General features: G+C 57.3%; 2 protein-coding genes across 2 annotated transcripts; one reads left to right on the forward strand and one right to left on the reverse strand.

Annotated features, from left to right (window-relative positions):
- Nucleotides 1–3,872: 3,872 nt before the first annotated feature.
- Nucleotides 3,873–5,449, forward strand: Foxh1 (forkhead box H1). The gene is given in 8 exon segments (XM_053743352.1): nt 3,873–4,026; nt 4,028–4,102; nt 4,409–4,468; nt 4,470–4,514; nt 4,612–4,893; nt 4,895–5,005; nt 5,007–5,067; nt 5,070–5,449. Coding segments are annotated over 8 exon segments (1,113 nt in total). The 5' UTR covers nt 3,873–3,927.
- Nucleotides 5,450–6,164: 715 nt separating this feature from the next.
- On the reverse strand, nt 6,165–12,984 carry Kifc2 (kinesin family member C2). The gene is given in 21 exon segments (XM_047540476.1): nt 6,165–6,400; nt 6,402–6,557; nt 6,668–6,829; nt 6,831–6,925; nt 7,015–7,144; nt 7,234–7,357; nt 7,457–7,509; nt 7,511–7,579; nt 7,652–7,756; nt 9,406–9,563; nt 9,673–9,781; nt 10,155–10,264; nt 10,341–10,455; nt 10,569–10,646; nt 11,042–11,170; nt 11,256–11,321; nt 11,394–11,539; nt 11,656–11,794; nt 12,187–12,341; nt 12,493–12,574; nt 12,826–12,984. Coding segments are annotated over 21 exon segments (2,379 nt in total). The 5' UTR covers nt 12,925–12,984; the 3' UTR covers nt 6,165–6,301.
- Nucleotides 12,985–13,250: the final 266 nt, after the last annotated feature.

The following is a 13,250-nucleotide window of genomic DNA, read 5'->3' on the forward strand; positions in this document are numbered from 1 at the left end:
CCAATTAAAAAAAGCACATGAAAAGATGTTCAACATACTTCAAACTTAGAAAGTGCAAATTAAAACCACAGTGAACTACCAAAACACACACATCTATAAGAATGGATGAAGTTTAAAAGGATGACGTTAGAGGTGTGACTGAGTGGTAGAGCCAAACTCAAGATATTTACAGAATGGCCTGCTACTGTCAACTTCACCCCACCCCATGAAAGCTGTTACTTCTATCTGGAAAGTTCTCCTAACCAGATCTTAGACATCACAGATCAAGTCTTTTTTTTTTTTAATATATTTTTATTAGTTTGATTTATTTATATGTGGTACTTGAGGATTGAACCCAGTACCTCACACACGCTAGGCAAGTGCTCTACCACTGAGCCACAACCCCAGTCCTCAGATCAAGTCTTAAATGTTACTTTCTCAGCAGTCTTCTATGATCACCTCACTGTTATGTTTTAATTTCTGACATGACACTTACTGTTGGCTTCCCTGCTATATCCTCAGAGCTTAGCCCAACGCCTGACTCACAGGAAGCACTCAATAACTGGTGAACAAACAGGTGAACAGCCGCTGCATGTGCCAGCACTGGGGACAACAAACAGAATGCGGACACAGGATGGGACACCGAAAGGCCTTCACTCAGGTGTGCACACCAATGTGCCAGGCACGTCTAGGAGGTAGTTCCAAGAAAGCCTAGAGGGACTGGGGCTGTAGCTCAATGGTAGAGCGCTTGCCTCATGCACTGGGTTCAATCCTGAGCACCCCATAAAAATAAGATAATGTATCCATCTATACCTAAAAAAAAAAAAAAGAAAGAAAAGCCAAAAGATGAGAGAAGAGCCTTCAACTGCCACCCAGATGTCTCCTCTTGGCCACAGATAGATGTTGCATACGTACTGGGATGGGGCACACTTGGGGTTGAGCAGGTGTGGAATCTGGGGGCTGAAACAGTCTGTTGGTTGCCTGAGACTGAAGTTTCTAAGTTGCATGCAGTGGAGACATTCACTGGAACCAGTTGTTGATATGGATCAGAGATTCAGGAAGCCCTAAGACACAGACCCCAGAGTTGTGCCCAAAGATACAGAGCCCCGTTTCTAGGTGCCTGCCAGCCAAGACAACCCTCCGAGGAAAGCAAAGTTCAGGCATACCCTGAGCTGGTGAGGAAGGATGCCAGGAAGGCTATTCAAGAGACAGGAGGTGGGCCCCAGCTAACAGGGGGGAACCCAGCGCAGGCATCAGGAGAAGGAAGCACCACCTAAAGCTGTCCATCCCAGCACTGAGCATGATGATGGGGAGACTTTGAACAGGTTCGGGCAGCTGGCCTCTCAAAGCTCTGAACATCCATCACAGTGACAAACATGGAGCAGCCAAGGCTCTGTGAAGGTTTGGGCAGTCACTGCCCCTCAGACAACTCAGTTTCAGGCTGGAGTTCCCCAAGCTGGTCCGTGGGGACTCTGGATACCAGGCAGCCACAGGCAAGAGGACTCTTTCAGAAAAATCCGTCTTGCCAGGCAACACCTGGGGAGCAAAGACCGCCCCCAGGAGGTGTCAGTGCTGAGCCAGAGAGGGCAATGTGGTACCCTCGCCTCCGGCCTGCACCCAATGAAGGACCAGAAGAAAGGAGGACTAGTTTTGCTCTGGCTCCCCTGAGCCTGGGATGACTCCATACACACCTCTCCTCTTTGAACCGGTGGAAATTAATCCCACCATGCCCTGAGCCTTCACTCTGGTTTAGCCAGAGCCAAATCAGCTGAAGCATTTTTCACGGGTTGGTTAGTACTTCTCGCCTGACCCCAATTCGCGAAGCGTCGCCGAAGACCCCGCCTACAAGTGAGGTCACTTGAATCCTGAGAGGCTCCGGTTTCAACATTCCCCTAACTCCAAAGCCCCACCAAGCGTGGGCACGTCTCTTCTCTGTGGCTTTAGTGTCCACATCTGAAAATGAAGACTACCTGACCAGCAGGCTGCAAGAACCACACCTGCCATTTGGACAAAACGGGACACGCCTACCGGTGGCCTCCGCAGGCGGCCCTTCCGGAAGCCTCTCCTGACCCTTGGCGATCGCGGCCCGACAGGAGCCGCACAGGCGCTCGGCGGCCGAGCCCGCCTCCTCCGCCCCGCGCCCTCGCGGACTCCGCCGCCCGCCCCGCGCCGCCCGCGCCGCCCCAGTCACCTTCGGCCCGCAGGCGGCGCACTCTTTCCAGCCCCGCGACTGGCCAAGCGGCCCCGCGCTCCTTCAGGCGCCGCGGGGGCGGGCCCCGCGCCGGCCTCGCCATGGCAACGCGACACTTCCGGCCCGCTAGGGCCCGAGCGGAAGTCGCAGTGCCCCGTGGGAGCCAGGGGCGGGATCACGCTGCCTAGGCGGAGCGCCGGGAGCTCCTCCTGTAGCGAGCGCGTTTTCTCTGTGCTGTTGGGCATCGCGGCGTGCTCCGCCTCTGTGGCGCGATCTTCCTCTGGCTGCGGGTGGGGCGGGAAGGGCGAGTGGTCAAATGTTCCTGGATGGGTGGTCGTCTATTTGTGCTAGGCTTGAAGGAAGGGTAGTAGGAATCTACCTCTCAAAACAGAGCCATCCTGGGCGAAGGGAACAAACAGCGCATGCCAAAGCAGAAGGGCCGGGACTGCACCAGAGAAGTGGGCAGCAGCTCGTGTGGTAGCTGAGGGGCCCGGGAGAGAGTGACCAGAGAAGAGCCGCTAGAAGAGAAGCCCTGAACTCCAGACCGAAGAGCGAGGCTTGCAAGGGAGGGCCAGTGGAGGAGAACACCCTAAGACTTCTGGAGAGAGCGAGGTCCTTGCCAAGTTGGGCTAAGAGTCCATAGGTGTTACCCTCATGATACACAAGGACCCCTCAATGAGAACCCTGGAACGAAAAAGAGGAGAGGGCACCGAGAGTGCCAAAATGATAGGAGTCTAGAGGAAGCCGGATGCTGTCTGAAGGGAGAATCTGGTAGTGGGGAAGAGCACAACCATGCCAGGTGTGGGGTGGCTGAAGCAGTGTGGTGTCCCACGTTCATCTCCCATCTCAGCCCCAGACTCCCTCCTGTGCACTCATGACTCATCTTTTCCCTTTGGTACTCAAGGTGCTAGACACTCATTGTATGCCGCAGGCCAACCATTTAAACTGCTAATAAAGTGCTCCAGCAGATCTAGTGGCCCTTGACTTTGGTACCAGCATCAACCACTACTGCTAGTACCTTGGCCCTGATGCTTTCTTGGGCAAACTTGCCTGGGCTTTGGGTCAGGGTGGAGACCACAGGTTTTGACTGACCCCAGGGACAGAGCCAGGGAGAAGGTGAGGGGTTCAGCTCAACTCTATAGCACATTCCTGGGAAAATCACTTGAATCCACTACATCCCATTCCCCATTTTACTCCTAGGATGGGGACTTTATAGTCTCCCTTCAGGAAGTCTTCTTGATCGTGTTCATTAAGTCCAGCCCATAGGACCCAGGTTCTACTGGCTGCTTTGTCTTGAATTCCAGGAAAGATCCATCCCTTCTTGCAACTTGGCATGGGCAAATCATTCCCATCTTTTAAATAGGAATCTGAGACCTGGCCCAAGCAGACAAAATAATCCTGGGCCTTGCTCTCCTCCTAAGGGTTTTTTCCTTCGAGTTCCTGGGAGATGCCCAAACATCCAAAGACAACCTAGGAATGGGGACTGTGGCTTCAGGAAGTCACCTGGGGTCCCACTGGAATCCTCTCTCTGCCCCTCCCTTCCAGATTAACCGAAACCTGCTAATTGTGGCAGCCCTCGCAACTCCCCTCCCCCACAGCCTCTTCCTCCCTCCCTCCCCCTTCCATCCGAATGATAAAGGGCCCGGTCTGCCTGCCCCAGCCCGGCCTCAGGCCCCTGGCCCAGCCTCCCCATACTGCCCCACAGTCTGAGCCTTCCACGAGGCCAGGCCCCTACCTACGCCGTCAGCCTCCCCTGCATGGGGCCTTATAGCGATTCCCGTCTGGGGCCCCCGGATGCAGAGCGGTCCTCGCAGCCCCCCAAGAGGAGAAAGAAAAGATACCTGCGGCATGACAAGCCCCCCTTACACCTATTTGGCGATGATCGCCTTGGTGATTCAGGCCGCACCCTCCCGCAGGCTGAAGCTGGCCCAGGTGAGAGGGTCCCCCGCCTCCCTGACACCCCGTGGTGGGTCTTTTCCCCAACCCGCTTCCCAACTATCTCACTCTCAAGTCTGGTTTCCCACCCCTACTCGGCCCACCCGGCCCACCCATCTCCGCCAGTGGGACCAGTGGTGGAAGCCGAGGGACTCAAGACGACCTTTCTCTCGGCCCTCCCCACCGCATCGCCCCCTGGTGCGGAGGTTTCCTCGAGCGGGGTGCCCCTGAGCCGGGCCGTGAGGGAGCGGTGGGGTGCCGCCACCGCCTCAGCTCACGGCGTCGGCCATCCCCCGGTTTCAGATCATCCGTCAGGTCCAGGCCGTGTTCCCTTTCTTCAGGGATGACTACGAGGGTTGGAAGGGACTCCATCCGCCACAACCTTTCCTCCAACCGGTGCTTCCGCAAGGTGGGGCCCGCGACGGTCGGAGCCCGGGGGCGGGGCGGGCGAGTAAGCCCCAAGCATCCGGGACCGGGCGGCCCCACCCAAGCCTACCACCCCCCAGGTGCCCAAGGACCCTGCGAAACCTCAGGCCAAGGGCAACTTCTGGGCCGTCGATGTGAGCCTCATCCCGGCCGAGGCGCTACGCCTGCAGAACACCGCCTTATGCCGGCGTTGGCAGAACCCGGGCGCGCGCAGAGCCTTCGCCAAGGACCTGAGTCCATACGTGCTGCATGGCCAGACCTACCGACCGCCCACTCCCCATACGCCACCCAGCGAGGGTTTCAGCATCAAGTCCCTGCTAGGGGACCCCGGGGAGGGGGCATGCTGGCCCCAACAGTCCCAGCCAGCCTGGACAGAGCAGTCCAACTCAGGCAGGCATAGGGTGCAGTGGGGAGGACCTGGTGGTGCCCACTCCACACTTGCCCTCCTCTGAGAGGCTTCTGTGGCCCCTCTGCTCCCCTCCCAGTGCCCACAAGAATGGAGGAGGAGACTTCCCAGGGGGCAATCATTGGGCCTCGGGCCTATCCCCAGAGCCCAGAACCTGGCCCTTGCACTTCCTGCAAAGTACCTCAGACTCTGGGGGAGTGTCCAGTGGGGGATGCAGGGCCTCCCTGTGGGGACAGCTGCCCACCTCCTACTTGCCCATCTACACACCCAACGTGGTAATGCCTTTAGCCCCACTACCATCCACTTCCTGTCCCCGGTGCCCACCTTCAACCAGCCCAACCTACTGGGGGTGGGCCTCTGAATCCCAAGGGTCTCCAAGGCTGCTCTGGGATCTAGACTCTCTCTTCCAGGGAGTACCACCCAACAAGAGCATCTATGATGTGTGGGTCAGCCACCCTTGTGACCTGGCTGCCCCTGCTCCAGGTTGGCTACTCTCCTGGTACAGCCTCTGAAGCTTTCTAGGCAGGGGTTGCTTCTCTCCCCAACCCCTTGATGGTGGAACCAAGGTAGGAAGATGTCTCCGTAGCCCCAATAGCCTTGAAACATCAGGCTCCAGCCTTTCTTGGTGTGGTCCACAATGTTTATTGGGCTATTCCAGTAAGAGCTGCTGCTCAGCTAGGCACCAACTTGGGCCTGGTCAGTCTTGCCTCTGCCTCCCCCACACCCAGGGGCAATGCTGGAGGAGCAGGGCTGAACCTCAAGTAGCCAATCATGACTCTATCTTCAGGCCTAACTCATCAGTCTATCTATCCATCCATCACCATCTGTCACCTCCCTCCTTGGCTCCAGGCTGGGGGAGGGAGAGCCTAATGGTGGGTCAAGCCTGAAGTCCTGCCTTCCCTCAACGGTCTGAGAAGGAGGTAGCACCTTTGGGGGAAAGGGTTAGAGAATAAGACTGGATCTTATGTACACAGATTTGAAGTAGTGGTGGGGTAACATTAAAAAATTTACAGCATTTTAATGTGGAGTCTTATTTTTGGAGCAGAGGTGGTGACTTGGGAAACTCCTTGGCCAGAGTCAGATCTGGTTCCTGTGGCTCTGGGATCCCCTGCTGTGTGCTGTGATAACGGCAAATGGTGATAAGGAGGGAGCTGAGGGCTCTGGCCCAATGGGGTGGGGCAAAATCACTTCTCCAGGCTATTCCCTGTCTGGGGTTGTGGGGAGCAACTTAGGAAGTTTGGAGAGGAGTGGGCCCCAAGAGATCAAGAAGGTTGCCTTGGGAGCCCCGGGTGTAGGAATTTTACAGCTACCTCTGCCAGCAGAGTTATATCCCCAGGTCTCTTGGGCAGGGCCTCCACCCAGAACTAGGTGGGAAGGTTCCCTGGAGGCTCTAGTGCAGAGCATGAGCCGCTGCCGGGGCTGGGGCTTGGAGGGCTGCCAGGAGACGGCGTAGGAGTGCAAGGGGGTCCCAGTGAGTGGGGTGTCAGTACTGAGGGAAGAGGGAGTCCCAGAGCGTGGTGCCTTGCGGCGCCGGGCTGGTCCCAGCTCCACTTGACCCACTCGCTCAGCGAACTTGAGCGAGCAGACAGTCTCCCCAAGATCCTCTGGCCTAGTGGAGATCTGCGGAGGAAAAGCGCTTGTGGGCGGGGCCCGGCCCTAGATGGTGGCGCTTCACACACAAATGACCCTCCTGCACCCTGCCACCATGCCTGCTCTAGCCAGGCGCCCACCTGCAGTAGCAGCACTGCGGTGGTACCCGGACCAAGAGCCGGCTGCAACAAACGCGTAAGCTGCGAGTCACGGAAGGGCACGTGCGACCGGCGGGCGCGCAACGCAGCCATCACGCCCCCCAGCGCCAGCAGCGAGCGGTTGATAGTCTGGGCCTCCCGCAGACCGCCGGGCACTGTTGGGATCTCCTCGCTGCGCACCAGCCGCCCCCGCCTTCCATGCACGCTCAGATCCCGCCAGGTCCACCAGGTGCAGAGTGCCTACAAAAGCAAATGAGCCCGACGTGGAGGGAGACCCGGCTTCTGGCACGTTGGAAACCCCGCAAAGGCTTAGGCAACTGCAGTGCTACCTGCGGTGCCTGGAGCACGTAGTGGAGAAGCTTCGCACAGGGTCAGCGTAACGAGGGCGTGGGATCGGGAGCTGCGTGGGTTCATGGCGGTGGCGGCGGTGGCCCGGTTGCTTCTCCCCTGGCTCAACATCTGGAAGGAGGAGCGACGAGGCGCACCTGGTGCACAGTTCCCACTCCCAGGTGAGAACAGAGGAGAGAGACCTTAGAAGACATCTTTACCTGGTGCAAAGTCTCCAGGTTGGGCACATCCCAGTGTGTGAGGCCAGCTACATGGATTCCCCCCTGTCCTGCTGAGCCCTGCCTCACAGAGAGGCGCTCGGGAGGTCCTGGGGCCAGGAGGTCCCTAGTAAGACAGGAGAGTTTGGTTCCGGGATTCTAAGAGTAGCGGGAGTCTTGGACTAGGGTGAAGAGTAGCCCACCACCCCTTCTGCACAGCTCTGACCTGACAGCCTCGTTGTAGATCTCCACCATGCTGAGGGTCACACGGTGCTGCCCCTCCAGTCCCCATTTCCCTGAACAGCGACTGCAGCGCCCTGGGAGCTATGCCTGGGTCCTCAGGTGGGCCCTGAAGGGGTACCACATTGGGCTCACATTCAAGCCTCTGAGGTTTTCCCCCCAGGTGTGTGCTCCACCCCACCTCCATGCTGTATGTCTTTCCAGTCCCGGTCTGGCCGTAGGTGAAGATGCAGACACTGTAGCCTTGGAGGCAGGACAACACAGCTGGTTCCAGCTCTCCAAAGACCTGGGAGGAGAGGTGGGAAAAGTGTCCTGAGCCCTTTCCAAGGTCTCTATTTAGGACCTTAAAGGGTGGAAAGTGCAGTGAAAAAAATCGTGTAGAGTACATTCTCTTGGGAGATGGCTCCAGGGAGCACAGGGGGCTGCCCAGAAGACACGCTCTGCCTCCCTAGAAAAGGTGGGTATTTACAACTGACCAGGCAAAGGGAAGAGATGTGAACAGCCTGTACAGATAATGTGGCGTCCTGATGACCACTTAGGTGGTCCTGGAGAGCAGTGGTCAAGGGTCCAGGTGCTGGGGCTTGACTGCCTGGTCCCAAACCTGGATGACTGGAAGCTACTCATTCTTCCTGTGGCTCGTTTGTGTTCTTTCTCTGTTCGGCACCTATTTTAAGGCTTAGTGGGCATGTGTCCAGGAGGGCCAGAGCAGCACTTAGCACACAAAGGATGAGAAAGATGAGACTGGAAAAGGCTCTGGGGGTGGAGAGGATAGTAGCCAGCCAGGACTGCTAGAACCTTGGTCCTGAGAGAGAGGCAGAGAGGTGACTGACAGGGAAATGAGTAGACATAGTAGTTGCTTTCTTTCTTTTTTGCTTTGTTTTTATGGTATTGGGGATTGAACCCAGGGGTTCTCTACCACTTAGCTACATCCCAGCCCTTGTTATTTTTTTTATTTTGAGATACGGTCTCACTAAGTTGTCCAGGTTGACCTCATTCTTGACATCCTCCTGCCTCACCCTCCTGAGTAGCTGGTATTACAGATGTGCACCACCATGACCAGCAAACAGTGACCTTTTGAGCAATGACATGACTACTTTCATTGTAGAAGGTGCTGATAACTGGGTGGCTGTCACCTCTGCTTGAAGTCTTGGCTGATGGCAATGAGGCTAGAATCTAGAATTGCCAGGGTGGGAGCTTAGAGTCCATGATTAGATAAAGAGGCACTGGAAGTGGTGGTGCACAAATAAGGAACACAGGTGAGGGGCTTGGTCACAATGCAATGAAACTGTTGGGCCAGCAGGCAACCTGGATGTGCATCACTGCCATCCCTGTCCCTTACCTAACCTTCTCCCAGCTCTGAGCCTCCATCTCAGTTCCAGAAGCTCTAGGAGCAAAATTTATATGTAGATGGAAACTGTATTAGCAAGTTGGTGGTAGGCTGGGACTGAGTCCCTGCTTTTCCACTAGTGTCTGGCAGAAAAAGAGGGGAAAACATGGGATCTGGGCAAGGCAGTGGGGGAGTGCTAGTGCTGGACGCTGGCCTGTTCACCTATGGCCCTCAACCTGCATTGTAGCCACAAAGCAAGGAGGGCTAGTGTCCTCCCAGGTGGAAGAGTCTGGACCCCAGAGATGGGGAGTGGTCAGTCATGGAAGCCTGAGGAGGCATCGCCCGTGAGGTCATGGCACTGTTTCTACCACTGTGGCACCCAGCTGTACTCTAGCCAGTTCTACACAAGCAGGGACTGTCACTTCAGATAGGTTCATTTTCCTTAGTGTCCAGCAGGGCAACCACTCCCAGACCCTCGGGCTACTCCATTCCCTTTCAGGCTGGAACTGATTCACCCTCCCTTCTACAGGTGGGCAAACAGGAAGGGGAAAGGAGCTTCTTCTGGACTTTGGGAGACTCTGAGGAAGGGTCAGGATAGGTGCTGTCACCTCCTCCTGGCTGGCATCTGGAGAGAAGACCCAGTCCAGGTGGAAACGACGCTGGCGCCCTCGATAGCAGGTGGTGACTGTGCCCCCTGGTCCAGCCTCCACACTCACCAAGCTGCAGGGTGTACCTGGCCTCAGCCGACATAACACACGAATATTCCCTGCAGTGGGGATCAGGTCAACAGGTTGCCTCTTCAGCCAAGAGACATAAAAAAGATCCACCTCCTCCACCATGCCCTCCCTACCATCTGCTCCCCATGCCTGCCATACCCTTAAGCTCCAGCAGCCGCCCTGGGCATCCAGTTGGGGGCCCCTGCTGCCCCTCAGGGAGCTGAGTCCCAGTCCCTCCAGCTGACAATGCCCCCAGGGCCCAGGATACCTGAGGGAACATGGATTTGATGAAGACAAAGACAGGTATTCCAGGGTCTCCAGGTAGGGTGGGATGCTGGGAGCAATATGGAGCCATTGTAGCCCTCAGCTGTGTTGATTCACAACGTTCAGTGGCTTTGGGGCCCTGGGGGCATCATTTGGTGGGCCTGACAAGGACATTATATCTGTCTTTCTAGGCTTCTCAGCAACTATCAGTTTGCACAGGATAGACATGAGATCATAAGGTCACATACAAGTTGTTCTGGTCTCAGAGTTTACAACAGATCCCTAGTATGGGCATTTCTCAAGGCCAGGAAGAGAGAAATAACAGGGAGTGAACAGGCTACCCAGATTGATGATGTGAAGAGGGGAGGGTTCCTGACCTGGCCCTGGGCCTCACTCAGCGAACCCTGACAGCTCTGGGTAAAGGTGCTGACCAGTCCTCTGAGGTCACCACAGCCCTGGCGCAGGCTGGCCATCCGTGCCCGAAGTCCTGGAATGGTAAAATAGTTGAGAGGGAAAGCCCAGACCTCAGGGCCTTCCATGAGCCACCTGCTCCCAGCCCTTACCTGCCAGCTGCCCATGCACCTGCTGTAGTTCCCGTCTGCAGTTCTGCTCCGTCTCCTGCTGAAGCTGCTGAAGGGCCCCTCGGAGGCCCTGCAGCTGCACCTCCTGCACCCCCAGCTGCCCCACCGAACCCCACCCCTGTCACTGAGAAAATAGGCACTTACCAGGCCCTGTCCCAGATGCCCCCCTCCCAGTGTCCCAGCCCACCTCACCCCGGGCCCTGAGCCCACCTGGACTCGTAGGGCTTCTGTGGTGTCCTGGGCCTCCTGAAGCCGGCCCTGGAGCTCCAACAGTGCCTCTGCCTCCTCCTGTAGGAAGTGGGAGCCAGGTAGGTCTTTGAGTCAGGTGAGAACTCAGGGAGGGGCATTCCATGATCCATTTCATAGATGGGAAAACAAGTCAAGTGGCAGGCCCAGCTGAACCCATGCCTCCCAACTTCAGGCAGGGTTCCTCTCCCTAGTCCCTCTACTTTCCCAGAGATGGTCACTCTGAGAAGCATGAAGTGGGGGTTATCCCAGATGCATCACCCTGATGGGCTTGCTCTACATAGACCACCCTGGGTCCTGTTTGTTAGAGACAGCCCCCTGATAGAGTCCACTGCTTCAGCCAACTTAAAGCCCTAAGAAGGCTGGGGTACTGTTGCTGATGCCAGGTGTGCAGAAGCCAGGACTGTAGGAACAGCAGCAACCAAGAAGTAGGATACCTGTGGGGCCCTGTTGAGAGGGCCAGGGCCCCAGTGCAGCAGGAGGTCCCGAGTGAGGCTTAGGCTCTGTTTCAGGGCCTCATTCTCCAGTGTGAGATGCTGAATCCTTTTCTCTGAGTCTGTTGCCCCCTGGCAGAGATGGAGGCACTCAGGACCCGTGTGAAAGTCCTGTACCCTTCTTGCCCTCTCCCAGCACCTGCTCCAGCAGCCTCACCACTCCCAGACGCAGTCTGCCCAGCTCCTCCTCCTGTTGCTCCAGCTGCTGCCTCATTTCTTCCAGCTGCAGAAAAGCAGAATGGAATTCCTTTTTTGTCTCACACCCTCCAGTGCCTGCTGCTTCTGGGCCCCTCACCTGTCCAAGGATGAGCTGCTCCAGCCTCTGCCAAGCTCTCTGCTCCTCCTCCAATTGAGAAAACTGCTGCCCCTGGGCCTCACCCCTTGGTACCTCCCCTTGGATGGGAGCAGGCTGGTAAGGGTTATCTTCTTGAGCGAGGGATTCTGGAGAGGTGTGAGCTCAGTTAGGAATGAGGTGGTCTGAATTTTAGGAACCCCAACTGCACACCACATAGATTCTGATAGGATTCCCCCTCCCACAGAGGGTACCCCTTACAAACCATCTGGAGTGGGGGGCTGCACTTTGGAGGCTGGATGAGTCCCCTGGAGCAGGACCTGCCTCCCCCTGGGGCTCCGAATCCATGCCAGAAGAGCCAAGAGCTGACTGGTCACTGTCAACAGTGGAGGAACCTCCCCAGGCTGTGAGGAGATAAGAATCAGAGCAAAGAAACCTGGAATGGTGGCCCACACCTGTAATCCAAGCTACTGTGTAGGCCGAGGCAGAACAGCAAGTTCGAAGTTTACCTCAGCAGTTTTAGCAAGACCCTGTCTCAAAATTTAAGTGGGGGGGCTGGGAGATAGCTCAGTCGGTAGAGTGCTTGCCTTATAAGCACAAAGCCCTGGGTTTGATCCCCAGCACCCAAAAAAAAAAAAAAAAAATTAAGTGGGAATGTAGCTCATCCGTATAGAGCTCCTGGGTTCAATCCTCCAGAGAAAGGAGATTCAGAGCAGAGACTGAGTCGGGGAGGATTGTGGAGGCCACAAGGGCTGGAGAAAGAGAAGTGCTGCAGACAGCTCCTCTGCCTTCTCACCTTGCCCAAGTCGGGAGGATTCTCGCAGCTCTCTTCTGCCCCCAGCTGGACCGAGAGGAACTCAGCAAGGCGCATAAGAGCCTCTTCCAGGGACACCTCGGCTGGGCGGTCCTCTGCTCCCCCTTCAGGCCCATCCTCAGACTCCGAGCAGCCCGCTAGGCCAGGTAGTAGAAGGGGGAGGCATTCCAAATCACCGTTGGAGACTGGCTGGGCCTCTTTTCCCTCCCAATGAGGTCACGGCACCCCTCCCTCTCTCGGACAACGAAGATCCCTCAAGGACCCCGAGGCGCTCCGGCCTGCACTTACCGGCCAGGTCTGTCAGCTCGGTCCACAGTTCTGGCGTAAGCTGGTCGGGGCGACGACGACCTCTAGGCTTGCAGTGGGTTCTCTAGGAAGGGAGAAGGGGTGTCCCTGAGGAGGAGGCAAGCAGCCTGTTGGGGTTCCTAACCGCCCAGAACTGGGTCAGATGATAGGGGCCGAGATCTAAGCTCCCAGGGCTCGGACCAAGAGGAGGGTCCTCCGCACCGCCGCGTCCCTCAGCGCCAGCGCCCTGAGGACGTAAGCTGCGCAGGCCTACCACCACCGCATCTCCTGATGGGGGCAGGGGCTCGACCGGCGGTGCAGGCCCACGCTGCTCACCTGGGCAGGATCCTCAGGGTCGGCGGTCGCCGCTGCACCTCCATCCCTGCGGAAGAGGCTGTAGAAGATGTAGATGAGAAGCGAGTAGAAGGCGTACATGGGCGCGCGGGGCGGCAGAGGGCCCCGCTTCGCGCCGCCCCGCGTCCCCGCGCCCGTACTCCGTACTCGCCCGCCGCAATGCCCATGCGCATGCTCGCGGCGGCCGCCCCCACGGCCCAAATCCCGCGCGCGGAAGGCGCGAGCTGAAAGGCGGGAGTGTGGTCGAGGGTTCCTGAAACAGGTGTTCCCGCGACCGCACCTCGCAAGGTCCGTCCCTCTCACAGCTCCTCCGCTCGCCGGACACTCAGTATCGAGAACGCCCACGGTTGCCTCACCTCCTTTAGGAGTCCCTCCCGCCCTCCGCGGAGACCCCCACCACTCGCTCG

Source organism: Sciurus carolinensis, chromosome 1 (genome assembly GCF_902686445.1).
Source record: "Sciurus carolinensis chromosome 1, mSciCar1.2, whole genome shotgun sequence".
NCBI lineage: Eukaryota > Metazoa > Chordata > Mammalia > Rodentia > Sciuridae > Sciurus > Sciurus carolinensis.